At 42.0% G+C, this 27,248-nt stretch overlaps 1 protein-coding gene across 2 annotated transcripts in view; it reads right to left on the reverse strand.

Moving 5' to 3' along the window:
- The window catches only part of Hpse (heparanase), a 46,319-nt gene extending 19,954 nt beyond the window's left edge, over positions 1 to 26,365 (reverse strand). For both annotated transcript variants that reach the window (XM_013020254.1, XM_013020255.1), the window contains exons 1-8: positions 26,043 to 26,365; positions 18,437 to 18,582; positions 15,754 to 15,879; positions 5,083 to 5,256; positions 3,753 to 3,921; positions 3,174 to 3,221; positions 2,336 to 2,429; positions 1,682 to 1,788 (exon numbers count right to left, since the gene is read on the reverse strand). In XM_013020254.1, the coding sequence (XP_012875708.1) occupies positions 1,682 to 1,788; positions 2,336 to 2,429; positions 3,174 to 3,221; positions 3,753 to 3,921; positions 5,083 to 5,256; positions 15,754 to 15,879; positions 18,437 to 18,582; positions 26,043 to 26,272 (1,094 nt within the window). In that variant the 5' untranslated portion in view covers positions 26,273 to 26,365. The remainder of the gene's footprint in view (positions 1 to 1,681; positions 1,789 to 2,335; positions 2,430 to 3,173; positions 3,222 to 3,752; positions 3,922 to 5,082; positions 5,257 to 15,753; positions 15,880 to 18,436; positions 18,583 to 26,042) is intronic.
- Between the last annotated feature and the right edge of the window lie 883 nt (positions 26,366 to 27,248).

The raw sequence follows: 27,248 nt of genomic DNA on the forward strand, positions 1-27,248 counted from the left end.
ACTCAGTTCTACTTATACATAAACGTGTTCATCTGTGTGGAAGGACTTGACAGGAAGTTAGGATTAATTATGAATAAGCCATCTAAATGAAATGGTGACCTGTGCACAATGCCCCATGCCTCTACATCTTTCTACGTTTTGGTAAAGTAAGAAGTCCTAGAAGACTCTTAATCTAGGAGTTCCTTTCAGGGCAACTATACAAAGCTAAGTAGACAAATCCCCACCCTCATAGACAATTCTTAATCCTCCAGTTTGCCCTCCCCATATCACCACCCCCACCCCCGACATACACGCTCTGTGTAAAAGAAGGTTACAGTCAACAGAGTCAAAATGTGAACTAAATAGAACCACAATTAAATCATTTTCCCTTTTGCCTTCTCCCCTTGCTATGTCGATCAATGGTAAAACATCTATTTCTCATACCCCCATGAGCATAAAGGATTGCTGCTTTAGTCTAAATTTATGGCAATAAGGATGGTGGGGAGACAATGAGAACACGAGAGGAAAGAAGATAATCTCAACACAAATTGAGGATAAAAATCTATGGATTAAAAGTACTAAGAAAATTGAGTACTGACTTAAGCAAACCAGTAGTTTAAAGCCATCAAGTCAATGCAATCAAAGAGTAATGAAGTGATTTAGTAAATCTTTAACTTTATTGGTAAGCTGCTCTGGTGTGACCTAATCTACTTTAGGCTTCAAACTTCTTGGGAATCTATAATACAGCTACATACACAAGTATCCTCAGATCCAAAGCCTGCCCCTTCCTTCCTTCTTCTCTTCCTCCCTTCCTCCTTTCTTCTTTTCCTCCCTTCTTCCCTTTTTTTTTTTTTTTGCCGGTTGTGTGGCCTGAACTCTGTGCCTGGGCGCTGTCCTTCAGCTCTTCAGCTCAGACTAGCGCTCTACCACTTGAGCCACAGTGCCACTTTTGGCTTTTTCTGCTTATGTGGTGCTGAGGAATCGAATCTAGTGCCTCATGCATGTAAGGCAAGCACTTTACCACTGAGCCACCTTCCCAGCCCTCTTCCTTCCTTCTTTCCTTTCTTCCTCCTTCCTTCTTTCCCGCCTCATTTACCAGGCCAGAGATCTCTAGCTAGAGATAGACAGATCTCAAGCTAAAGAGAATAGATAGATTTCTTGCTAAAGGTATATCATTGTCCTTTTTCTCTATCTATCTATATCCATGTATGTATAGCTATGAATTCCAAGCTAGCCTAGGAGATATATCTATATCTAGATAGACAGATTCGCAGGTAGGTAGACAGACAGACGGACAGACAGATATAGATAGATAGATTGATTGATTGATTGATAGATAATGAGATAGAGATTCTAGGCTGGCCTGAAATTCTGCTTCTGCCTCTCAAGTACTGGGATTATAGGTGTACACCAACATGCCTGACTAACAATGAGCTCCTCAGAGGACAGAAAGCTGACTAATGCAGAGTAGGTGGCATTCTTAGAGGCCCCAACTAACAAACAAAAACTTCTTAAATATGTCTAAGAGGCTTTGGAACTTTATTTTCTGGCAAAATCTGGCACCAAGTTTTGGGCTCAGCCATCAAAACTGTCACTGATCTAGTTTTGGACACAAAGGGTAAGGTGAGTGTGTGGTCATGAGACTGACAAAGAAATGGAGAAGAGGGACATCTGAGCCCAGGGCCAGGCCCATGTGACTCACATGAAGCCAGCTGCAAAGGTGTTGGACAGCAACGGTGCTCCGCCCCCATATGCAGAGCTGGTTTCTCCTAACCAGACCTTCTTGCTGGGTCTGGTCTCCTCAACCACCTGTGGACCAGGAAAGTTGCCATGGTAACTGCAAACATGCTGACTGGCTGTGCTGGGGAAGACCCACAGCATTCGAATCCACATATTCCCATCTTCTACTTTATAAACACTGTTCACTGTTAGTTAGATCTTAGGCTAGTTGTGTTAAATCAAAATGCGAAGGCACAGAAGGAATATAAATAAATCTAACACCATGGTCTGTGATAGTTAATTCTACTGCAAGTCTAATGGAAGAACTTTAAATTTCTAATCAACATACATGGATAATATCCAATGCTGAGGAGAAAATCAAGGGAGAATAAGACAGTGCTTGTTCTTCAAAATTATATAATATACATGATATATTATATATGATATACATATTTCATGATATTCATACTATATATGATATGCCAATTATATATGAAATATAACTTAGAACTATTGTATATATATATATATATATATATGTGTGTGTGTGTATATATATATATATATATATATAAAACATAGAACTAAACTATAAAATAAAGATTTTTTTACATGAAAAAATTTTGAAGATCATTACCTGGAAAATTTTTTGCACAGATAAAATAAAAGTATCCAGAACATCAGGGTTTATGAAATCTTCTTTGGTAGCAATGCGTCCATTCAGATAGTAGCTAAGTTATTCAGAAAAAAATAATCACGTTTACTTTCTGATTGTCAATCAATCACTAACTCTGTTCTCCTTCTTAACTTTCTCGCCCTTATTAGGAATAACAACAATAATAATAAAAGGCAGAAGTGTTACTAGGGAGGGACCAATGATAGAAGAGAGATATGGGAAAAGACAGTACTGCCCACATAACTAGAAGGCAATTCTCTGCCTTAAGAAGAGACAGCATGCCGAGTGCTGGTGGCTCATACCTGTGATCCTAGCCACTGAGTATTGTGGGGGGTTGAGGATTGTGGCTTGAAGCCAGCCCAGGCATAAAAGTCCATGAGATTCTTGTCTCCAATTAATCATCAAAAAGCTAGTAATGGAGGCATGGCTCAAGCGATACAGTGACAGCTTTGAGCAATAGCGCTAAAGGAGAGCTTGAGGATCTGAGTTCAAGTCCCAGTACTGGCACACACACAAAAATAAAAGGCATCCCTAAGTACAGACACTCCTGGCTCTTCAGCAAGCAGTCTTTATGTACTTTTACATTCCATAAGTTAATTGGCAGTGTACTTTGATCTTTATGGAAACTTCCCCATTACTTAAAATAACATTAAATTTTTATTCTGTTAATATTAAAATCTGAGTATAATGATGCTTGAGATACTATCCATTTCTTACTTGAACTATAAATCTAATAGTTAAGAGGAATAACTTTTTTAAAAGCTGGCAACAAGGCTTAAAGAACCAGCAATATACTTACTGATGCCAAGTGACTGAATCAATCACTTCTCCACCAGCTTTCAGGAAACTAAAAAAAAAAAAAATCCATTAATGCTATCGTGCAATCTTCATAGTCAAGAACAACATTTATACAAGACTTTCCCCTAGAAATGGCTGGTTATTGTGTTAAGATCACACAAACACACTAATCACAGATGCCCTCAGCCCCAGAATCCCTACTTTTCTGAGCCTGTGCTCTCTCTTTGTTAAACCACATAGTCAGGAAGCAATGTGTTTAATAATAGGTGAACTGCCGGAGACTCTCCACCAGAGAAATATTTGTTTGTTAATTTATTTGTTTATTCATTTATTTATGTGCTGGTACTGGGGTTTGAACTCAGGGAATTATGCTCAGCTTTCTTGCTCATGACTGGTGCTCTATCACTTGGGCACCAGTCCAGCATTTTGCTAGTTACATAGACATGAAGTTTCTTGGACTGGCTTCAGACCTCAGTTCTGCAGGTCTCATCCTCCTGAGTAGCTAGGATTACAGAAGTAAGCCACCAGCACCTAGCCAGGAACATTCAAGACATGTGGTTCTGCATCCTCTAGCTCTTACCTCCTTAGCAACTTAACTGTCTTTCCCCGTGGCTGACCAACATCAGGACCATAAAGTTTCGCATTTTTGAAAGTGGACTTCCCTAGAAGTTTATGCAACTCAATAAAATCTTCTCCTAACTGTAATCCATCGATGAAAATACCAGACTTCTTCCAGAAACTGTTAGGTTCTGAAAGACAGCAATTCTCACACTCATCATGTACCTACACAATCTTAAAAAAGTATTATTTAAAAGCAAACAGGTTACAAACATTTTCCAAATTATAAAAACTTAGTCATCCAGTCAGGAAAAAAATCCTCAGTTACAAAGAAGATACTGCAGAAAAAACTGAGAATTTTAATTATGTACTTTGGTGTGAAGAGGGACATTTACCAAGGTGAAGTTAATAATGAGTATATTAAACCAGTGGATGGTTGGGAAATAGCCTATATCTAGTATTTAGCAACCTAATTTACTTTAAAAAAAGAATATTCAGAACAAAAACATTTAATCATGGAATGCTCAGAAGAGTACTTGGAAGATGTTGTGTGTACTTATTAAATGACTGAATTTCATTTTCCCACTTTATATTCAGTTTTCTTGGCTGATATATAGAAGGGCAATTTAATATTTTGAATAAACGTGGCTTAATTCTTTGCAAAATAAGTGTGAAGCAGGAGACCCCCAGGAGCTCGAGCCAGGTGAGATTCTAGACTGCAAACTTTCTGCTAGCTTGAGCTAGGTTGACATGGGGTTGTTGAGTTAACTGACAACTTGAGAAAGAAAGAGGAAGTGAGGAGTAAAATCAAATTAATTACTCCAGCTTTGCTGAGCCCAGTCTGCCAAACATAATGGGCTTAAGAGACTGAAAATCTCAAGGGAACCTGGGAGCTAGGGAAGTTGCTGGCTCCAGTAGTTTTTCTCATCTCAAAAAATAACATAAACTGGGCCTGGAGGCACACACCTGTAATTTCAGCTATTGAAAAGCTTGAACAGGAGGAAAGTTCAATGCCAGCGAGGAAAACTTAGAAACCCTGCCTCAAAATAAACATTTTTAACGTGGGAAGGGCCTGATACAATAATAACAATAATCATGAGAATAACAATAAATAAGCTGGAATTAGCAATAGCTTCTAGGCATATAAGGGTGTTTTACCATATACCATGCCAAGAGTTTCATTGCTGAGAACATGGAAGAATTATTTACTAATATTTTTAAGTCACAATGAAAACTCTTATTTGGTTCAATTAATATGTATCTTATACATATTTTAGAACAATATCATAAATAGGAATAAACATGCCAATGGGGAATCCCCTTATTAGTGAAATGTTCCCAGGAGTGCTTACCATTGCCCAGTTCCCAGGAAATGTTGTATCCCTTGGATGAGCAATAGTCCAGAAGAAGCTTAGCATTCGAGCTGTTCCAATGCATATCTGCATTCCTCAGTAAAGCATTTAGTCCAAAAATCAAGTCCAATCCAGAGCAATTTGCAAAAGCATACAACATGTCCACTGAGCTCCCTAGAAGAGAAATGTAACACTCCGCGCTCAGGTCTGCACTACACTGAAGAACACCCCAGCCTTGCTTTTAAGATGGCTTACCATTTCTTTTGTTAAATCAAAGCAATTCTAGCCCAAGTAAGTGACTGTCTGTATGTCTAAGTGATGACAAAATTGGATAAACAAAATTGAACCATTTTTTACCTCATTTGCTTTAGCTGTTGGAAGCTCCTTGCTAAGTACAAGAAAATCAAGTCGGGGACTCTGGTTTTTTACTCAGGTGACTGAAGGTAAATCAGGAAACCACAGTGTTCAATATTCAAAGCAGACTGTCATTAGTTAGCATATATCCTACCTTTCGTAATCTAAATAACTCTACTCACTCAATTATAAAATAAAAGGTAACTCAAATTATATTTAATAAGACTTTTTTTAAATTCCCATGTAATGTGTTAAAATAAATACAATCTTACATTTAAACACTGGCCTAGGGCTATAGGCCTGTGGTTTTTAAACTACTGCCAGGGTATCCTAGGGCACCACAGTGAATTTTTGGTCATTCTTGTAGGGTTAGCAAATAAACACACAAGATAGTAAGCCAGTGCAATGGCTCGTGCCTGCAGCTCTAGCTACTCAGGAGGCTCAGATCTGAGGATGGTGGTTTGAAGGTAGCCTAGGCAGGAAAGTCTGTGAGACTCTTATCTCCCAATTAACCACTTAAAAACTGGAAGTGGAGCTCTGGTTCAAAGTTGTACAGCACTAGCTTTGAGCAAAAAAAGTACAGGACAATGCTCAAGCACTGTGTGTATGTGTTTATATAGTATTTGACACAAGAGCATTCTTTTTTGAATATTATCTGTAAGTAGTTATACAAAGGAGTTGCCATTCAACAAAGCAGCTTATGAATACAATACGTCTTGACAGGATAGCATTCTTAATAATTGAGAATACTGCATACTTAAAGAAGTTGTCATTCATCTGACATCTAACAGGGCCATCCTACCCATTGGGCATCTTATGACCTTTTAAGTTTGCCAGGGGAAAACATCCACATCTGTTGAGCTTGATAAGACTATTACTATTAATTTGTTTAAACCTAATGTTTTAATAATCAAGCTTCAGATATTTCTTTTAATCCAAGTATTCTGTGAAAAATAAAATTACTAGCTGGGTGCTGGTAGCTTACACCTGCAATCCTAGCTACCCAAGAGGCTGAGGTCTGAGGACCAGTTGGAAGCCAGCTGGAACAGGAAAGTCCATGGGACTCAAATTAACTACTAAAAAGCTGTAAGTAGAGCAGTGCCTCAAGGAGTAGAGCATGAGCCTTGAGTGAAAAAGCAAAGGGACAGCGCCCAGGCTCTGAGAACAAGCCCCATCATTGTCACAAAGCAGACGAACAAATAAATTACAGTAACACTAAGTACAATACAAGTTTGGGAACTCCTGTACCCAGATTTCGAATCATTAGCTGGTCTGTGATGACAGTGGCAACAACAGAATTTTAAGTGTGGTATTTAAATCTTGGGCTGGGAAGGTGGCTTAGTGGTAGAGTGCTTGCCTAGCATGCATGAAGCCCTGGGTTCGATTCCTCAGCACCACATAAACAGAAAAGGCCTGAAGTGGCACTGTGACTCAAGTGATAAAGTGCTAGCCTTGAGCAAATGAAGCTCAGGGACAGTGCTTAGGCCCTCAGTTCAAGCACCGGGACTGGCAAAATAAATAACAATTAAATCACTAATCTTATGCATAGTAAGTCTTTATGATTTTCATGTGTATTTCAGAGTCATTTGTGAAACTGAAATTCACTCCCAAATGCTTCTAGGTACAAAATAAACCCAAAACTGTACTGATCTGGAAAGCTTGCTCCAGTTTTGTTTCTAACTTTGGCCTAAATTCCCGGGAGGATTGCAGCAGTGAAGGGCGGATTCAGTACAGCCAACAGAGCCTGCTGAAGTGGCACCACCCAGCAAGCTGCTTCAGGTGTTGTATGTGACTTTTGCTGTGTCACTTCCACAGAGCTGCGGCCAATCATCAGGAGTGACACACATCAGGGGCTGAGAAGCTTGCAACTCCCTTGGGTCTTAGAGCCACAATTTAGAACAACATAGCCTTGGGAGGTATCTGAGCCTACTGCAAACCCCCACCTGTGAGGAAACAGATTCCCAGCAAGGCAAGGGCTTAAACTAAGGCCACAGCCTTCTGATCAGAGTGTTATCAGCAGAGCCTATTATAAAGTGGTAATTCAGCTACCTAGTCACACAGTGTCATAAGCTTAAACACTACAAAATCATGCAGAAGCTTCCTGGATTAGGAAGTTCTCACCCAAGCCCTGGCTCCAGCTCACCCAACTACAAGCTACCACCTTAGCCCTACAGGGCCCTAGCAATGGATGAAATGTTGAAGGAGCACAAGCACTTATCTATCCCAGAAAACCAAGGTGGAAAGGACACAAGAAAAAACCAGTTGTATGCCATGAAAACCCTTCCAGATGCTATATACTAGCCTCTTGGAAAGATGGTGGCATTTTCAGAAAGCCTAGAATGCTTGCATATTAGACAATATAGACAATCCCACCTCCGTTATTCCTCTATTTTTTATTCTTCCAAATGCACTGGAACTTATGTACCTTGAAATTCTATTATCCATACTCTAACATAATTTAAACAGTAACATCTCGAAGAATAAAAACTAAGTATTTCTGAGTTCAAACCAACTTTTTTAAATATTTAACATATTATCCAAAAAAGTTTCAATTCAACAAGTCATATTATGAGTATAAGGCCTCTTAATCAAAGCCACCTCTTCCAACATTCTCCTCCATCTTTCCCAAACTCTACTTTTTTTTTAAGATAAGGTCTCTAAGTTTTACCTGGACTGACTTCAAACCATTATCCCCTATCTCTGCCTCCTAAGAAGCTGTGCACCATGTTACCCAGAAGTTGAATCTACTCTTAAAAATAAAAATAAGCCTTGTTTGAATGGCTCACACCTACTATCCTCGCTACTCAGGAGGCTGAGATGTGAGGATTGCCATTCGAAGCCAGCCTGGGCAGGACAGTCTGTGAGACTCTCCTCTCCAATTAACCAGCAAAAAGCCAGAAGTGGACATGTGGCTCAAGTTGGTAGAGTGCTAGCCTTGAGCAAAAAGTTAAGGGACAGCGCCCAAGGCCTAGTTTCAATCTCTAGCACTGGCACAAAATAAAATAAAACTAAGAAGAAAACCTACCCAACCTACTTTCTCCTCCAAGTAGGAGAAACTAAGGAACCTCACAGCTATCCTATTCTTAATTATTTTCTGAACGCTCACCAGGAAAGATCCGTGGCATGAAAATAACCCAGATAGCAATTTATAAAATAGGAGAGACTCTTTCCCTAGGAGAGGCTCTTGTATCCAGAAGGACTGAGTGTTGAGGAGGAGTGATGAGAAAGAGGTGGAAGAAAGAAAAACATGGCATTAGCTTATTAGATATAATTATAGTTTAATAAGGGAACACTCTTGTCCACGGTGACATCCAGAATGACACCTGTAATTTTACTTTGTTTCCTGCCCAAACAGGTTTATGGTGTGAGTATGTTCTCAGGACACCTGGTTTTGTCATCTTCTACTCAAGTAGAACATAACACCCAACAGAACTTGGGGTTAGAAAACTTGCCTGTATCTTTTCAGGATGCTGTGTGAAGGCAGACAAGCCACTAACCAAGCACTGAACACATAACTTGCTATAGAAGACTTTGCCTGTCTGTCTGTCTCTCTTTCTCACTCTCTTTTCCACTGAATGATACTTCCCAAGACACAGTCATCCCTATCTTAGCCACAGATCAGAACCATGAGGGAAGCACTTACTAACTTCTTAAGCATTTGTCATCTATAATGACTGAGTACTCAGGTTGAACATGGTAGATTTCTAACTATGTTTCCTTTTCAAACAGATTGAAACTTAGAACTTCAAAAGCAAGAGATCAAATGTTTCCCAATATAAAGAAAACATCTGTATTTGTTATACACTGTAGCATTGCCAGTGGAGTGACTGGAGTTATACAATCACCCAGGAGCACTGCTGGCAAAGGAAGAGAGTTCCCTGCTGTAGGAACTAGGAAGGTCTGAGTAACAGAGGCCAGTAAAATTGTTGGAAACCTACTATACTGGTAACAAGAAGATCATATAAGGTAGAAACTGAAAATAAACTAGTAAAATGTTGACTATGATTCCATCCCCCCCAAAATCAGGAATCCATTGATTATCTAATATTAGAGTATCTTCTCCTAACAAATTATTACAAATAAAAACTTGCTACTGTAGATCTCTCATGCTTCTTGTCATTTCTGCATTTTTACTTTATTTACTTTTTGTGGTACTTGGTTTAAACTCAAGACCTCGTGCTTGCTAGGTAGATGCTCTACTGTTTTGAGACATGCTTCCAGTCCTGCTTTTTCTGGTTATATTTGAGATAGGTTCTTGTTTTTTTGCCCAGGGCAGCCTGGACCATGATCCTCCTATTTATATTTTTGCACAGCTGAAATTAAGCCACACACCTGAGTACCAGCTATTGTTGGTCTTGAATCACATACTCCCAATCTCAATCTCCTAAGTATCTTTTTTTCCCTCTCTTTCTTTCTTTTTCTTTTTTCCCTTTTTTTTTTTTTGCTTGTCATGGGGCTTGAACTCAAGGCCTGAACACTGTCTCTGAGCTCCTGTAGCTCAAAGCTAGTTCTCTACCATTGAGCCACAGTGTCGCTTCAGGCTTTTTTCTGTGTATGTGGTACTGAGGAATCAAACCCAGGGCTTCATGCATGCTAGGCAAGCACTCTACCACTGAGCCACCTTCCCAGACCAAGTATCTCAAATTATAAGAGTGAGTCACTGGTGACTTCCTCTGTTATTTTTTAATGGGATCTGAGGTGGTCATGCATTATGTCAAATTTAATTCAACAAGAAATCATGTTTATTAAAATGTCAGAACCATTTCCTCTCCACTTAAGAACTCCAAAATATAGGAAACTATGTTATCCATGAACATGTAATCTATTCTCTAATTCCTTATACACCATTTTTTTGTAAGTTATAAATACAAATATGCAAAAACTAAAAAATCTACAAAATACACTAAAGTTCAGCTGGTGTACAGTCAACATTACAAAGATAAATAATTTATTTTATTTTTATTGATTTTATTTTATTTTATTTTATTTGGTGCTGGGTATAGGGCTCAAACACTGGGCCTGGGCACTGTCTCTTAGCTTTTCTACTCAAGGCACTCTACTACTTTAGCCACAACTCTACTTCCAGCTTTTTGTAGTTAATTGAAGATAAGAGTCTCTGGATTGTCCTATTCAAGTTGGCTTTGAATTGCAATCCTCAGATCTCAGCTTGCTGAATAGCTAGAATTAGAGATGTGAGTCACCTGTACCTTACAAATAATTTATTTTAAACACTGTCCAGGCATGCCTTGGAAATATTGTAGCTCAGTGTCAGACGTACTGATTGCAATAAAAGTCACACTTTTTTGTTTTTCCAGTATTTATAAAAGTTATAGTTAGCCAGGTGCTGGTGGCTCACACCTGTAATCCTAGCTTCACTAGGCTGAGATCTGAGGATCAAGGTTTAAAGCCAGCCCAGGCAAGAAAACCTTGTGACTCTGATTTCCAACAAACTACCAAAAAAGAAGTCAGAAGTGGAGCTGTGGCTCAGTGGTAGAATGCTAGCTTTAAGCAAAAAAGCTTGGGGACAGTGCCCAGGCTAGAAGAAAGGCTAATGATCACATGAACCTTCAGCAAGTCATCATTTTTAAAAATATTTTCCTGTGGGAGGGCTTTCTGAGATATTGATGGCTGTGGACCAATCAGGATATGGTTGAGAGACTATGGTAATTTCTTAAAATAAAACAATAAAGCTGACTTCATCAATTGACTCTTCCATTGGAGACAGATTTCTCTGTAGCATTCAATGCTGTTTGACAGCACTTTACCCAGAAAGGAGCCTCTTCCATAATTGGAATATATCCTCTGAACCCTGAGGCTGTTTTATCAACTAAGTTTATGTAATAGTCTAAATTTATCCCTGTCATGTCAATAGTCATTACAGCATCTTCACTAAGAGTAGATTCCATCTCAAGAAATCAACTTTCTTTGCTCTTCCATAGACACAATTCTTCATCCATTTATGTTTTATCATGTAACCACAGCAATTCAGTCACCTCTGCTTCTATTTTTGCTTCTCTTGCTATTTCTCTTGCTATTTATTTCTTTCACTGAAGTCTTATTTCCCTCCATGTATTCCATGACAGTTGGAGTCAACTTCTTCTAAATTCTTATGCTATCTTGATATTTTAGGGGTTGAGGAGACAGTAATGAGATTTGAATTCAAGTTTGCTGGTTAGCTGGCAATCTACCACTTGGGTCATACCTCCAGCCCTGCTTTCTACAGGTTAACTTTTACATGAAGTATAGTGGACTTTTCTGTCCAAGCTGGCCTTGAACTGCCATTATTCAAATCTCAGCCTCCTGGGCAGCTAGGATTACTAGGAACCACAGGTGCCCAACTTACTGTTGATGCCCTCCCATTGGTCAAGAATATTGTTAACAGTACTTAGCATGAATCCTAGGTTAGCAGGCCCCAAAACTACATTATCTCATTATGCATTTGCATCAGAGCCTCTTGGGTGACCAGATATGTTGTCAATAAGCAACAATATTTTGAAAGAATTTTGTTTTCGAAACTTTCAAGAGTGGATGTGCTGTCATCCAGATTTAGTTGTTCTGCTTACAAAATGGTCCGAATAGATTTAGTGTGATTCTCGAGGGCTGGCTGAACATTGGCTTCAACTTAGAAGTTACCAGCTGCATTAATCCCTAACAAGAGAACTTTTGAAAGCCGTCACTGACTTTCCCTCTTCAGCTATGGATGTCTTAGACATTCATTTTTTTCCCAATATAAGGCTGTTCTGTCCACATTGAAAAGCTGTTGTTTAGTGTAGCTGACTTTCTCAATTTTTGAGGTAGATTATCTGGAAATTTGCCACAGCCTCTCCATCAGCATGTGCATTATTTGGCACTTTTAGTCTTTCTATAGAAATGTTTTTCCTTAAACTTCAGTTACCTCTGCAAACTTTTCTCCTCTCCCTTCCCTTCCTCTTCCCTCTCTCTCTTTTGCGGGTGCGGGGAGCTTGAACTCAGGGCCCGGGCACTGTCCCTCAGCTTTTTCACCTAATGCTGACACTCTATCACTTGAGCTACAACTCCACTTCTGGCTTTTTTTTTTTATGGTTAGTTGGAGATGAGTCTCACAGAATTTCTTGCCTAGGCTGGCTTTGAACTGTGATCCTCAGATCTCAGTCTCCTGTGTCACTAGGATTATAGGAATGAGCACTGGTGCTTGGCTTAGCCTTCAAACTTTCCTTCTGCAGCTTTCTCTCCAGTCTCAGCCTTCCAAAACTGGAGAGTTGGGAACTTGCTCTGTCCTAGGCTTTGGTTTAAGGGAAAACTGTGATTAGTTTGATCTTCTATCAAGACCACTAAAGCTTTCTCCTTATCAGCAATAAAACTGTTTTGCTTTTTTCTTGTTAATTAGATATGTGTTCACTGGCATAGAATTTTCAATTTCCTTCAATAAGTTTTTTTTTTGTATTCAGAACTTGGCTAATTCATGCAAGAGGTCTGGTTTTCCATCATTTCCAGCTTTTTGTAAGTCTTCCTAACAATGTTTTTTATGTTGTTGGTTGTGGGGCTTGAACTCAGGGGCTGGGTAATGTCCCTGTGTCTCTTTGTACTCAAGGCTAGTGCTCTACCATTTGAGCCACAGCACCACTTCTAGCTTTTTCTGTTTATGTGGTACTGAGGAATCAAACTCAGGGCTTCGTGTATGCTAGGCAAGTACTCTACCACTAAGCCACATTCCAGTCCCACTACTTCTAGTTTTTGAGTAGTTTAATGGAGATAAGAGTTTCACAGGGACTTTTCTGCCTGGGCCAACCTCAAACTACAATCCTCAGATATTAGCCTCCTGAGTAGCTAGATTACAGGCAACCTACATCTGGTTCACTAAGCTAGATCATTCTTAGCTTTTGGTTTAAAATGAGAAATGTATCAGGCTCCAAAGTCTCATATCTGTAATCCTGGATACACAGAAAGCTAAGATCTGAGGATCACGGTTGAAAGCCAGCCCAGGCAGACAAATTCAAGAGATTCTTATCACCAATTAGCCAGCAAAAATACCAGATGGGGAGGTATGTCTCAAATGGTAAAGTATCTAAGTGAGTGAGGCCCTGAGTTCAAACCCTTCTACTGGCACAAAGAAAACAAAAAACAGAAATAAAATGAGAGATTGTGGCTCTTCTTTGCACTTGAATATTTAGAGGTCACTGTAAAGTCACTCATCAACCTAATTTTAATACTCTTCAGTTTTAGGGAAGAAGGGAGTCTATGAAGGAGAGAGATGGGAATAGAGGCTGGTGGAGTAGTCAGAATATTTATTAGGTTTGCTATATTTTATTTATTTATTTACTTACTTACTTATTTGTTGCCTGTCCTTGGTCTTGAATTCATGGCCTGGTCTCTGTCCCTAAACCTCTTTGTGCTCAAGGCTAGTACTCTACCACTTGAGCCACAGTGCCATTTCCAGCTCTTTCTGTTTATGTAGTACTGAGGAATCGAACCCAAGGCTTCATGCATGCTAGGCAAGTACTCTATCACTAAGCCACATTCCCAGTCCCCAAGTTTGCTATGGTTTATAGTTCAATAGTTCCCCCAATATAATAGTAACATCAAAGATCAATGATCACAGATTACCACAAATGATAGAATAATGAAAGAGTTGATGTATTTCAAGAATCACCACACTGTAACAGGACATTGGTAGCTCATTCACAGCTATAATATTACTCAGGAGGTTGAGATCTGAGAATTATGGCTTAAAGCCAACTGGGCAAATATATTTAAAAGATCCTTATCTCCAATTAACCAGAAAAAAGCCAGAGATAGAGGTATGTATGGCTCAAATGGTAGAGTGCAGGCCTTGAGTGAAAAAGTCAAGCAATAGTGCAAGGCCCTGAGTTCAAGTCCTAGTACCAGAAAACACACACACACACACAACCAAAATGCAACACAAGTAGTACACACTGTTGGAAAAATGGTGCTGGAAAACTTGTTTGATGCAGAGTTGCAATAAACCTTTAATTTGGAAAAATTGCTGATACCTGTGGAGTTCAGTAAAGCAAGACATGATAAAGTATGCTTATACTATAGCTAGGTACTGGTGGCTCACACCTATAATCCTAGCTACTTGGGGATTGAGTTCTGAGGATTGCAGTTCAAAGCCAGCCTGAGCAGGAATGTCCATGAGATTCTGATCTCTAGTTAGCCACCAAATAGCTGGAAGTGGAGCTGTGGCTCTAGTGATAGAGAGTGCCAACTCTGAGTGGCAAAGTTAAGGGACAGGACCCCACCCTGAGATCAAACCCAGTACTAGAGATACACACACACACACACACACACACACACACACACACACACACACACACACACACACTAACCTAAATAAGCCAAGTCAAGATAATGTCTTTTCTAGCATATGAAAGTAGACAGTTTCAGAGTATCTGAGCAAGCATTCCTTTAACAGGGACCCTGAGCAATGTCATAAAACATCAGCATTTAAAGAAAAATGTAATTCAAAGTTCTAGAATGCTTGTTTCATTTGCATTAAAGCCCTGTAGGACATGTCATTCTGTTTGGAAGACTGGAAATCTTTCGGTGAGTGGAAATAAATGTCTTGGTTGAGTGAGTCCTGGTAAAAACCAAAGAGGAAAGAAAAAGTGCCTGGTGGCCAAGATCTGAATATTCTCAGGTCATTGCAAGGTTATGAACTGGCCTAATTTCTACCTCCTAATTGTCTGGTATGACTTAGGCTGCTCTGACCAAGGCTGTTTGTTAACTTACAGTATGACTCACTCTTATCTGAACTGCTTAGGATCAGATGCATTTCAGATTTCAGAGTTCTTTAAACTTTGCATATTTACACAGACATTACCAAACTAAACATCCCTAATCTGATGAACACATAATTGGATTTGGTAGGATTTCAAATCTGGGATTTTCTGAGTTACTTCTGGGAGGGGATGGACAAAGAACAAATGACTTTTTACATGAGGAATATCTTCCTGCTTGACTATCTAGTTCTTGAGAGTAGTAAAGGCCAGCACTCATTTATAATTGATTGATGGCTGCAGCTTACTCTGAAACTAAGAGGCCAAGTTCTAGAAGATGTTTATTCTGAAACTAATAGGCAAAGTTAAAAAACATGGAAAAATCTAGAAGATCTGTGCTCAAGATTTCCTAGTTATTCTTCTTTTTACCATGCTGGTTATTGAACCCAAGGCCTACACCTGTGTGCTCTACCACCTCGGCCTCTCTTAGCACCCCCATGAACTCCTGACAATACTGCATTGGAGAGTTTTGCACAACTGCCTCAAGGTATACTCCAAGGCTCTTTGTGTCTTGAAGACCTGTGGCAGCCCCATTCCTTACTTGAGTAGGTGCTGTTCTTGAACTCTTTCTGGTACTGTTCTCTGAGCAGCCTCTGCTCCTGGAAGGGCCACTCTAACTGTAGCCTTTTCTCCACCTCATAGGGGAGGGATCCAGATTTACAAATATCTGCAAGTGGAAAGGAGAAGTGAAAACATTTCTACAGCAAGGAAGCTGAAATTCTGTACACATATTTACTTAACACATTTGCTTAGTTACTATGTGGTCAAAGCAGAATAAGTAAGCTTCTGATTATTAAGTATGAGGTCAGAGAAAGATTTATTCTGTTCCATGTGCTAAGCTTAGCTAACCACTCACCCCAAAAATCAAAGGGCAGGTCGTTTTTTTTCCTAAGAAATATTGGCCATATACCAGATGTGGGATATCAGACATGACTTTCATTAATTTTTAAATTTGATTGTAAAGGTGATGTACAGAGGGGTTAAAGTTACATAAGGAAACAAGTACATTTCTTGTTGAACAGTATTACCCTCTTCCTCGTTTTCTCCCGCTTTCCCTCCCCATAATTTTCATTTATTTAGTAATTCAGAAAGAAAGAAACAGTTCAGCTCTTTTATGGTCTATTTTCAAAATACAGCTGGGTCAGGTGGTACCTTCCTATAATCCCAGCACTTGGGAGGATAAAACAGGAAGATTGTGTATTCAAGACCTAATTTGGCTATTTAGCAAACAAAACAACATCCCCAAATGCCAACACGGGTGTGATAGATCATATCTGCCTTGTGGTGATTTTCTCTCACTGAAATAAGGATAAGGCAAGAATCTTCTTCCTCTCCTCCTCCTCCTCCTCCATCTCCATCTCCTTCTCCTCCTCTTCTCCTCTCCTCTCTTTTTATTAATTTTTATGGTACTGGGGTTCGAACTCAGGACTGCTGTATCACTAGAACCATGCCTTTAGCCCTTTCTGCTTGCTATCTTTCTTTCCTTAAATTCAAAATATTTTTATTAATGTACATTAGTGGTACAATGGGGGATTCATTGCGGGTCTTCCCATATATGGATATGAGGTACCTAGAACAATCTCACCCCCTCTATGCTCTCCTTAGCTAAAACAACTTTTCTCCTTTCCTAAAACAATTTCAAGAGGCTCTGTTTTTATACATGAAAACTACTTGTACCATGCTCATCCTCAGTCATCTCCCATTTTACCCCAATTCCCTACTACTCATACAATTTAATGATTTTTTTTATAAACAGGGTCTTGCATTTGTGGCAGGTGAGCCCAGACTGTGATCCTCCAGTTTCTGTTTTCTGCATCACTGGGATGATAGGATAGCACTGAGCAAAGCTTTTTTCTTTAATTGGTTGAGATGAAGTTTCATGAACGTATTGCCTGGGCTGACCTTGAACCTTGTTCAAGGTTTTCTTCCTGCAGGTCTTCACTTCCTGAATAGGTAGGCTTAAGCCACCACACTTAGCTAGCTTTTCTGTATTTAAATTTAGTAGTATCCAGGATTGAGGGACCATAGAATGTGCACTTAGAAAACCCCACCACTATCCTGTCAGGAAGTATGCATTTCCTTATCACAAGGCAGCAGGGCATCCAGGCCCTGGCTGCCAAAGCCAGCTGACTGGCCAATGACTTCCTTCCTGGGAAGCAGTGCCCTAAGAGGCAAGTGCCTCTTCCATCCCTGTGCTAACAAAGGATGTTTCAGAGGAGCTGAGCTAATCCCAGTGTCCCTCCCCCCCCCCACCGGGATAATGAATAAAAATGTGGAAAGGACCATTTCCTGTTGGAACTCAAGAGACATTTTGAAGTATACAATGAGTGAGGAAATGCCAAGTGGTAATGAACTATTCCAAGTATTATTCAAAGAGAACCCTCTTGCCTGTTTCCAAATTTCCTAATTACTACCCTGCTAATTCCAGCCCAACATCTGAGTAGCTGTTGTACTTTCTAACGGAAGGAAATAAATAAAAAGAAAATATATAATAGAGGAAATAATTCCTACAATTAATATGCATATTATATAATTATCATTATAGGTCAACAATGTTACGATGTATTTAATAATTGTCTGGATATTGATTTAACTATTTAATGTCTGTTACCATTCCTGAAAGTCTTAGGACAAATACTCTTGACACCAAAGAACAGGTTTCTCAGATGAAGCTCAGAAACTTTTCTTTGGTGGTAAGGGAATTTGAACTTGGGGCCTAAGAACTTGAACTCAGGCCTTTGCAGCTGTGCCAACTTGAGCCCTATTCCCAGCCCCCCATAGACTTCAAATATCAGAATCATCTGACAAGCGTGCTAAAGTAAGAATGTAGGGTGAGTCTAGGGACTGAAATATTCCAACTTCCCTCAGGTGATATGCATAATGAGTAAAGTCTCAGAAACTAGAAATACTCCCTTCAGTTTGATGTCTATCTACCCACATGCTCCTTCCTGGCAGCTCTGTCCTTCAGCACTAACCTCTGTTGTATTTATTTATAACTCCATTTCTGCCAAACATGCTTTTCTGTGAAGTCTCATGGTCATAAAAAAAATCAATAAGGAAACCTGCCCAATTTCTTCTTTTTGTTTGGTCTTCTCCACAAGTCAGTTTAAGGGCTGGGGGAGGGGGGGGGAGGTAATCCTTTATCTCTTATTAATTGTGTGCATGAACTATAACCTTTAAGATTGACACTAGTAACTAAAAATATGATCTTTAAAAAGTTTTACCCTGGTTGACTTGAGACTTCCAGTAACTTCTCTCTTCAAAGGTTGGTTCTTTCTTAGGATCAAAAATGAGAAAGTCTGTTTTGGTGCCACCAAATCTCAAGTATGCAGGAGACAAACCTCTGGCCAAAGTGCGAAGCTTTGGAGAACTGTTTGGAAGACAAGATAGAATGTACCACTATTATTGATTTTCAATTTTTTGGGTCCAGTCATGGGGCCTGAACTCTGGGCCTGGGTGCTGTCCCTCAGCTCTTCAGTTCAAGGCTAACACTCTACCACTTGAACCACAGAGCCACTTCTGGCTTATTTTTCTTTTTGCTTATATGGTGCTGAGGAATTGAACCCAGGGCCTCATGCATGCAAGGCAAGTGCTCTACCACTGAGCCACCTTCCCAGCCCCGATTTTCAGTTTTTTGAAACAAGGTTTCATCTTATAGCTCAGATTGGTCTTGAAATGACAATCTCAAAGGATATGATTACAGGCATGCACCTCCTCTCTTAAGTAAATGTATCTCTTAACTTTTAGTTGTTATCTTGCTTAGAAGGGATGGGAAAACATGTGGGAAAAATTGGTTTGGTAAATAATTCTATGTGGAGAAGGAGTCAAGTGTTAGACTTAGGAAGTACCTTAGAAGATAGTAACATCACTTACTGAAATGAAGAACAGGTGATGCACTGCAGATAAGGATGGAGGAGGAGGAGAAGGAATTAAACATTGTAGAGTGTGAGATGCTAATAGTACACCAAAGATGATGTCTCCACCCAGCCCTTGGCCCTGTGTGTGTGGAACTCAGATGACAGAGCTAGACAAGGGGATCCTGAGTATAAAGTGAGTAAGTCACCCACAGGTCCTAAGACCTTGCCCCAAAGCAGACATGAGGAACTTCCGCAGAGAGTCACTCAGACCCGTCCTGTTCCTTGCTTTTGGCTGGCCGGCATTCTGGTCCTTGGCATCTCACTTACGTTTGATGATAGAGGACAGTTGTTTAGATTTGTGTAGCTAGTCACTGTAAGCAAGAGATTGATGTTCTCAAGAAAAGGGAATCATACATGGAAAGGTTACTATAGTATTGAAAGATGGCCTGGGTCAGGTACCTGAGGACCACAGCCTGGTGCTAGAGATACAGATTATCACCTCCAGTAGCTCCATCACCTCCAGTGGCTCCATCACTTCTGAATCTCCTGGTTTATTTCCTACAGAGAGAGCATTCACCCCTCTCTGAAGTCAGCTTCCTTGGTTTATCTGTTCCAGCCATTACCACCCTTGATGTAGCCTTCACGAGATCCAAATCTTGTATGACTTACAGGACACTCTCCATTACTTCAGACAAATGCCTGGCATACAGATCGTCTGTAATAAATACTTGTTAAGTGAATGATTAGGGAGGCCAGCTAGATAAAAGGGCAAGTGCAGGTCAGACAAGAATTGCTTTCTGAACAAAATCAAATTAAGACCTCATGCTATGGTTGCTGCTGCATAAAAGCAATCATGTGTTTCAAAGTTTTGGTATTAAGGATCTTTTTGTTTGTGTCTTTTGCAGTGGAATATTTTTGTGTTGTGAGACTACAATATTGATGTCCTCTGACAAAAGCCAGATTTAATACAGCTGTAAAACTTTCCACTAAAACAAAATTGACCAAAGGCAGTATTTCAATCAGACACAGAAAAAAGAAAAGGGGAAAATACCTACAGCCACAAAAGAATGCATAATAGCAGCTGTAGCAAAAACCATTTCCAGTTTGTTAGAGAAAAAAAAAGTAATAATAATCTGCACGTGTTTTCATGTTTTGTGTGTGACAGTAAGTTGCTTATCTATGGCACAAAAGGCAGGGGTGGTGTATTAATTTCGGTAAACATGAAGTAATGTTATTTCCATTTGGGGGACATCCTGTAGATTTCAAAGGAAGAAAATACAGTTAGACTATGGGTTGGAGTTTGAATAACAACGTGACAGAGGCTTGGGGTTATTAGAGCAGGAGAGACTTGGGTGATAAATCCACAAACCCAAATCAGATACAGAATAAGTGGGGAGGGGACGAGGCCATGCAGCGAAGGGCCTTAGGACAAGAGTTGTGATGAGAACTTGCTTCTCCCATGAAATGAAGGAGCTGCGAGGGCAAATTGTGCTCCAAGAATGGGAGGATTGAATTTGAATTTTCAGATATTAGAAGGTTAGTTGTGATCAAGAGAGGTGGGCATCAAGGAGGGAGGTTGCAGACAGACAAATATTTAAAAATGGTATCAGGTAACTTGAAGACATGAGTAGTTAGGGAAGGTGGGGGAGAGCAATGAAAAGGGTTATTTATTATTTATTAATTGAAACCTTTTGGACCAGTACTTAAAGATAAAGAAAAGGAGAGAGAGAGAAAGAGAGAGAGGAGAGAGAATGAGGAGATAAAAATTTATGTCCTTAGCTGACTAAGATGGAGTAAAGCATATGCTGATGAACCACTTCCCAGGCACAAGGCCCTGAATTTTAATGTTTTCCAGTTTCCCTGGTGTAAATATTCCCAACATCTCTTTTCATGACCCTAGCATGATGTTGCTGGACAGATTAAGAAGAAATTCACACATAACTCATGATCTGGTCCAAGCTAGCTCCATCACAACTTACTACAGATGACCAAATAACATGGGGATGAAGAACTGGAGATGGCGACCATCTGTATTCAAATGTCTAGAAGGCGTGCTGGGAAACAGGGAAAGGAATGGAGTGGAAGAAAGTGTAGCTTGTAGCCAAAAGTTCCATAAGAGCAGGGACGTCTTAGAGAAGGGCTCAGCAAAATTGAGGGGGCGGAGGAATTTTCTGCGAGGGGGCAGAGCAGGGCTACCAAGCCAAAGGCTCCAGGGAGTACAGTGGAAAGGAGGGAAGCGATTACTGAGCACTTAATAAAGGAGGGGGCAGCACTCCTCAAGGGTCAGACTTGTGAGTGTTCCGTTCTCGGTTTCTCTTCAGCCAAGGTTATTTCTGCCAGAAGTAGGCATGTGGAAGACGTGTGACTCTTTACACCATCAGTTACCAAATTGTACGTTTAGGACAAGGGCATGGCTCAAGTGGTAGAGTGTGCCTGCCTGAATGCTGAGCTCAAATCCTAGTAGCAACAACAAACAAAACACATGCCCTTAATATGAATAAAATAAGGGCTTTTCCAAATGTATAGCAAAGTGGAGGTGCGGCTCGGGTGAAAGAATAGCCAGCCTTAAGAGCAAAAGCTAAGCAAGAGTGTTGGACAGGACTTGAATTCAAGTCTCTCTCTCTCTTTCACACATACACACACACACACACACACACACACACACACACATTCATTTGCCAAATATGAAAAGTAACTGCCACTGAAGATGTGGGAATCTAATTATTGGAAGCTATTATAATATTTTTCATGCTGGCCAAAAGAAATGAACTTTGCTGAAGAAAAGCAAGCAAATTCCTAGGAAAAGCAAGCACAGCTATATTATTAATACTGATAATTTCAAGATCATTTTTGCTCTGTGTGTGTGTGAGAGAGAGAGAGAGAGAGTGAGAAAGTGTGTGTGTGTGTGTGTGTGTGTGTGTGTGTGTGTGCCCCAGTACTAGGACTTGAACTCAAGATCTGGGCACTTTCCTTTAGATATTTTGCTCAAGGTTAATACTCATGAGCTAACTCTACTTCTGGCTTTTTGATGGCTAATTGGAGGCAAGAGTCTCATGGATTCGTCTGCTTGGGCTAGCTTTGAACTGTGATCCTCAAATCTCAGTCTCCTGAATAGCTAGGATTACAGGCATGAACCATTGATGTCTGGCTCTTTTTTTGCCCTTTAGCACTTACAATGTCTCTATCTACTCTCAATGTGTTGTTCTACTTCGTGTGGGTAAATTATGGTTGTGTGTGTGTGTGTGTATGCGTGTGCGTGCGCGTGTGCACGTGCCTTAACTCAAGCACAGAGCTGCACACTAACAAGGTGACCACAGACTATGTGAGAAGTAATCAATCTGAACTGAGCATCCCAAACACCAGATTCTGGAGGCATGGTTTGAGAAATAGAATTTTTTTTTTATTTGCTGGTTGTGGGGCCTGAAGTCTGGGCCTGAATGCTGTCCCTGTGATCTTCAGCTCAAGGCTAGCACTCTACCACTTGAGCCACAGCACCACTTCTGACTTTTTCTGTTTATGTGGTGCTGAGGAGTCAAACCCAGGGCCTCATGCATGATAAGCAAGCATTCTACCACTGAGCCACCGTCCCAGCCGGGCAAATAGACACTTTAAATATCTCATTAAAGCTTTTATGATGATTACAAAATGAAATGATATTTTGGGTAAATGGAGTTAAATAAAATATTTTAAATATCATCCATTTTGTTTTACCTTTTTTATGTAAATATATGACCTCTAGGACATTCAAGTGCCTTGCATATAAGTCTCATAACTTACTTCTTTTTTATGTAATATTTCTAGGACTTGGGCCTCTTTGGTGTTCGGCATAAAGCCAGCTAAAGATGTATTTTGACTGGTTTGTTAAGTCCATCTGGGAAGAGAAATTTAAAAGATGCTCTTTCCAGGGGCTGGCAAGTTTGCTCAGTGGTAGAGTGCTTGCCTCACATGCATGAGGCCTTGGGTTCGTTTCCTCAGCACCACATAAGCAGAAAAAAGCTGGAAGTGACACTGTGACTCAAGTGGTAAGGTGCTAGCCTTGAGTTGAAGAGCTGAGGGACAGCGCTCAAGCTGAGTTCAGCCCCCACGACTGACAAAAAAAAAAGCTCTTTCCAGTTCTAGAATGTTCTATCAATGGTATTTAAGTTTTGTGCACCTATGTTCTCTGGTTTCAAACATGTGATAAATCTGTTTGACATTCTGAGAAGCCAGAGCCAGGCTCTGATTACATTTGCTTTAGCTTCCTTTGACTTATTGTATAGGTTTGGGCTGTGTTTTCCTGCCTCAAACAAATGGTTCTCTTCATTATATCAGTCTCTTAATTTGCTCTCCAACAATCTTTCTTAATATGCTTTTCACCATTTTCTTTAAAAAGTAAAAACCAGGGCTGGGAAGGTGGCTCAGTAGTAGAGTGCTTGTCTTGCATGCATGAAGCCCTGGGTTCAATTCCTCAGCACCACATAAACAGAAAAGGCTGGAAGTGGTGCTGTGTCTCAAGTGTTAGAGCACTAGCCTTGAGCTGAAGAGCTCAGGACAACACTCAGGCCCAGAGTTCAGGCCCCACGGCCGACAAAAATAAATACCAATTTTCTTTTCTTTTTCATGTACAGTTTTCACTGTAATTAAAATTTGACCTGCTTCTGCTTGACCATGGCCAAATTATTTAATTGCACGGGTGCTTGGGATTTTTCACTTTTGGGGGCGGGGGGTTGCACACATGATCTGGGGCTTGAACTTTGGGCCTAGGCACTGCCCCTAAGTTTTAGTTTGTTTTTTGCTCAAGGCTAGAACTCTGCCACAGCTTGACTTCAGGCTTTTGTTGTTGTAGACTGGAAATAAGAGTCTCGTGGACTTTCCTGCCTGGGCTGGCTTGGAACCTTTATCCTCAAATCTTAGCCTCCTGAGTAACTAGGATTACATGCCTGAAGCATCAGAACCTGGCTAGTTTTCACTCTTAAAATGAGGATGATCGGAGTAATTGCTTCATAGTGTAGTGGCAAGGCCTAGAGGAAGGAGCTTGGGATAGGATTGGCAATGGCATGGCTTTAAGGTCCAGCTGTTTGTACCATCCCAAACTCCAAAGCTCAGCAGCTCAGCCCTTACCATCCTAGCCCACACATCTCTACTTTTGAGGAACTGGGATAAAACTCCCATCTTACCCTTCTTTATCTATGCTGAGGACAATAACCACTCTGGGGACAGGGGATCCTCAGACCCTAAGGAGGGAGTAGAGTCTGAGCTCAGAAAAGGGTGTCAGCCTCTTCTACAGAAGGGACCAGAAGAGTCCAGAGGGGAGGAAACAGTATGTAAAAGAATGAATTGCTTTGTAAACCAGAGAACAAATGAACAGCAGCAACAAAACAAAACAAAAATCCCAACCTCATCAAACTCCCGCCTATCTATCGCATTGCCACAGGCAAGGACAAATGACTGAAAGCTCTACTGAAAGCTGTGAGGTAGGTATGTAGGAAGGGCAGTGTGTTCAGCGTGGGGGTACTAGTTAATTGAGGTGAGCAGGTGACCCTGAAAGTCACACCACAGGGTTTCTCTTTGAGATGGGTCTTTCTAAGGAGCAATCTCCACTAGTCCTTGGGGTAAGGGGGGTGGGGAGTAAGCCTCAGCCTGCTGATGCAGAGGGCTTGAGGCCTCTGAGTTCTTCTTCACCCTTCTGGTTTTAGTGAGGTACTTCCCTTATGCCCCAGCCCTACCCTGGGGTTCTCAGATCTGGAGGTTTGTGGTTCAACAAGTCACCAGTGTTCCCATCCCCCCAACCAGCTGAAGCCTGGAGTCAGCTTCTTAGGAAAGGCAAAAACAGGACTCCTCCCTACAAGGAAATTCTTGACAGCCACTGGCTGAAGACAAGAGAAAAGTGAGCTACTGTGGAAAGAAACAGAGAACTGGCAAACACCATTTCCCAGGAAGAAAATCAGCACAAATATTCTAAGTAGAACATTTATCCAAGTATTTATTATCCCCTCAAGTCCTCATAATGTGGCAAGTTCTAGGAAGCCTATTCCACCAGGGCTTGGAGTGGCCATGCAGCCTGTAAAAACCAACTCACCCAGCTTTCCATCCTTAGGAGTCAAGTGGGGGGGGGGGAAGTCTGACTGCCATCAAGCTATCTGTGAAATTGGCAAGGGAACTTGATGGTGTCCTGGCCTCTGACCCTGGATAATGGCTTGGTACAGCTGTGGGAGAGCAGTGGGACATGGGGATACAAACCAGTACTACCAGTACTCAGCACTGGAGTGCTGAAGCCGGAGGATAGAGAGTTCAAGGCCAGCCTGGGCTTCATCATGAAACCCCTGTCTTAAAACAACAAAACTCGTGATCCTCTTTGGAAGTTTATGTGGCCTCAATGACCTGGGATTGTTACTGAAGTCCCTGGTCAGTCTTAGAGTCTGTCTAACACATACACACACACACACACACACACACACACACACACACACACACACACACACACACACACAAATTATAACCCAGTTGGGAGACATCTTTCTATTAGGGTTCTGTGAGTTACTGCTGTAGTCTCCTAAATCACAACATTATATATATACACACACACACACACACACACATATATATAGATAGATAGATATATACACGCAAAAGAATAATACTTCTTTATAAATGTAAAATCCTCCTGATCCCCGATTTTAGGCAAGTCCTAGCCTTGGCTTACCCGGGTCCCCTACTCCTCAGGAAGTGCTGAGGCGGGTCGACTGGTCTCCTTTCCAAATATCCCTTGTATTACTACCTGCGCTAAGTTGGAGCTCAGCCACCGAGGCTGGCTGGAATGGAGGCAGGGAAAGAGGAAGGCTGCTCGGGCGGGGCTGGCTGGGCGCCCGGAGGTGGCGGCTCCTAAGACTCGGGGTAAAGTTATCTCGCTGCAGAAGAGGCAGGGGTGGCCGGCCTGGCCGGCGCGGCGTGGGGAGAACCGGCTAGGGGACGGGACCCGGGGACCCGAACTTACCCCAGGAAGGTGAGGAAGCGCGGGTCGGTGGCCAGGTTGGCGTCGATGGTGAAGGACAGGAACGCGGGGCTCACCAGGTGCAGCGGCCGCTCGGTGGAGAACTGCAGCTCCGCCAGGTCCTCGGCCTGCGCGGGTCCCGCCGGGGCGCCCGGGGCGCAGTGGGCACCCAGCGGGCCCAGGGGGCCCAGGAGCAGCAGCAGCCGCAGCCCCGGCGGGGCGGACACACGCATCCCGGCACACCTGGCGGTTCCGCCCGCGGGTCACCGGGGAGATCCCGCACTTCCTCCTGCCCGTCCTCCGGTCCCCCGGTCCTGTCCTCCCGTCCGGTCCTCCGCGGCTGGCGCCCGCTCACCCCTCCCGCTGCTCCCTCCATCCCTCCCCTCCGCTCCCCTCCCCGCTCCGCGCCCTGCCCCTGGCGTCACTCCCATTTCCTCGCAGCCTTCCCCCTCCCCGGCGGGGCGGTCACGTCCACTCTGAAACCGTCCACACCCCTCCGAAGGGCGCGGAGGTGGCCGAGGTCCAAGCTCCCGGGAGGCCTGGGGCGCGGACACCCCGGGAGCCGCGCTCAGCTCCGGGCTCCGCGTCCCCAGGTCGCACGGCGGTGCGCGTTCCACCCCCGGCCCGGTCCCGTCTAGGTGGCGCCAGACGCCTGTTCGGACCCTGCAGGAAAGCCTCCGGTGGAGTGTTCTGGGCTTCCCTTTGCAGCTGGCCTCAAACACTGTGTCATTGGAGCCTGTCAAAACCCCAGGGGGCGGGGGGGGGCAGAGGCGGGGCGGGGCGGGGACCCTGAGCCCTCTGCCCCGGAAAGTGGTTGTCAGGTAGCTTAGACTGCAACTATAAAGAGATCAGCGCCCAAAAAAAGACTTTACGGTGGGGAGAGGATGAGGGGGGGGGAAGGTGGTGCTGCTACCCAGGGGGAGTGGGGAAGGAGAAGAAAAAAGAAGAAGGAGGAGGAGAGGGAGGGGGAGGAAGAGGAAGAAGGAGGAGGAGGAGGAAGAGGAGGAGAAGAAGAAGGAGGAGGAGGAGGAGGAGGAGGAGGAGGAGAAGGAGAGGAAGGAGAAGGAGAAGGAAAGGAAGGAGAGGAAGAAGAAAGATGAAGAAGATGAAGAAGAAGGAGGAGGAGGAAGAAGAGGAAGAAGAGGAAGAGGAAGAAGAAGAAGAAGAAGAAGAAGAAGAAGAAGAAGAAGAAGAAGAAGAAGAAGAAGA

The sequence above is a fragment of the Dipodomys ordii genome, unplaced genomic scaffold, assembly GCF_000151885.1.
Source record: "Dipodomys ordii isolate 6190 unplaced genomic scaffold, Dord_2.0 Scaffold49, whole genome shotgun sequence".
Taxonomy (NCBI): domain Eukaryota; kingdom Metazoa; phylum Chordata; class Mammalia; order Rodentia; family Heteromyidae; genus Dipodomys; species Dipodomys ordii.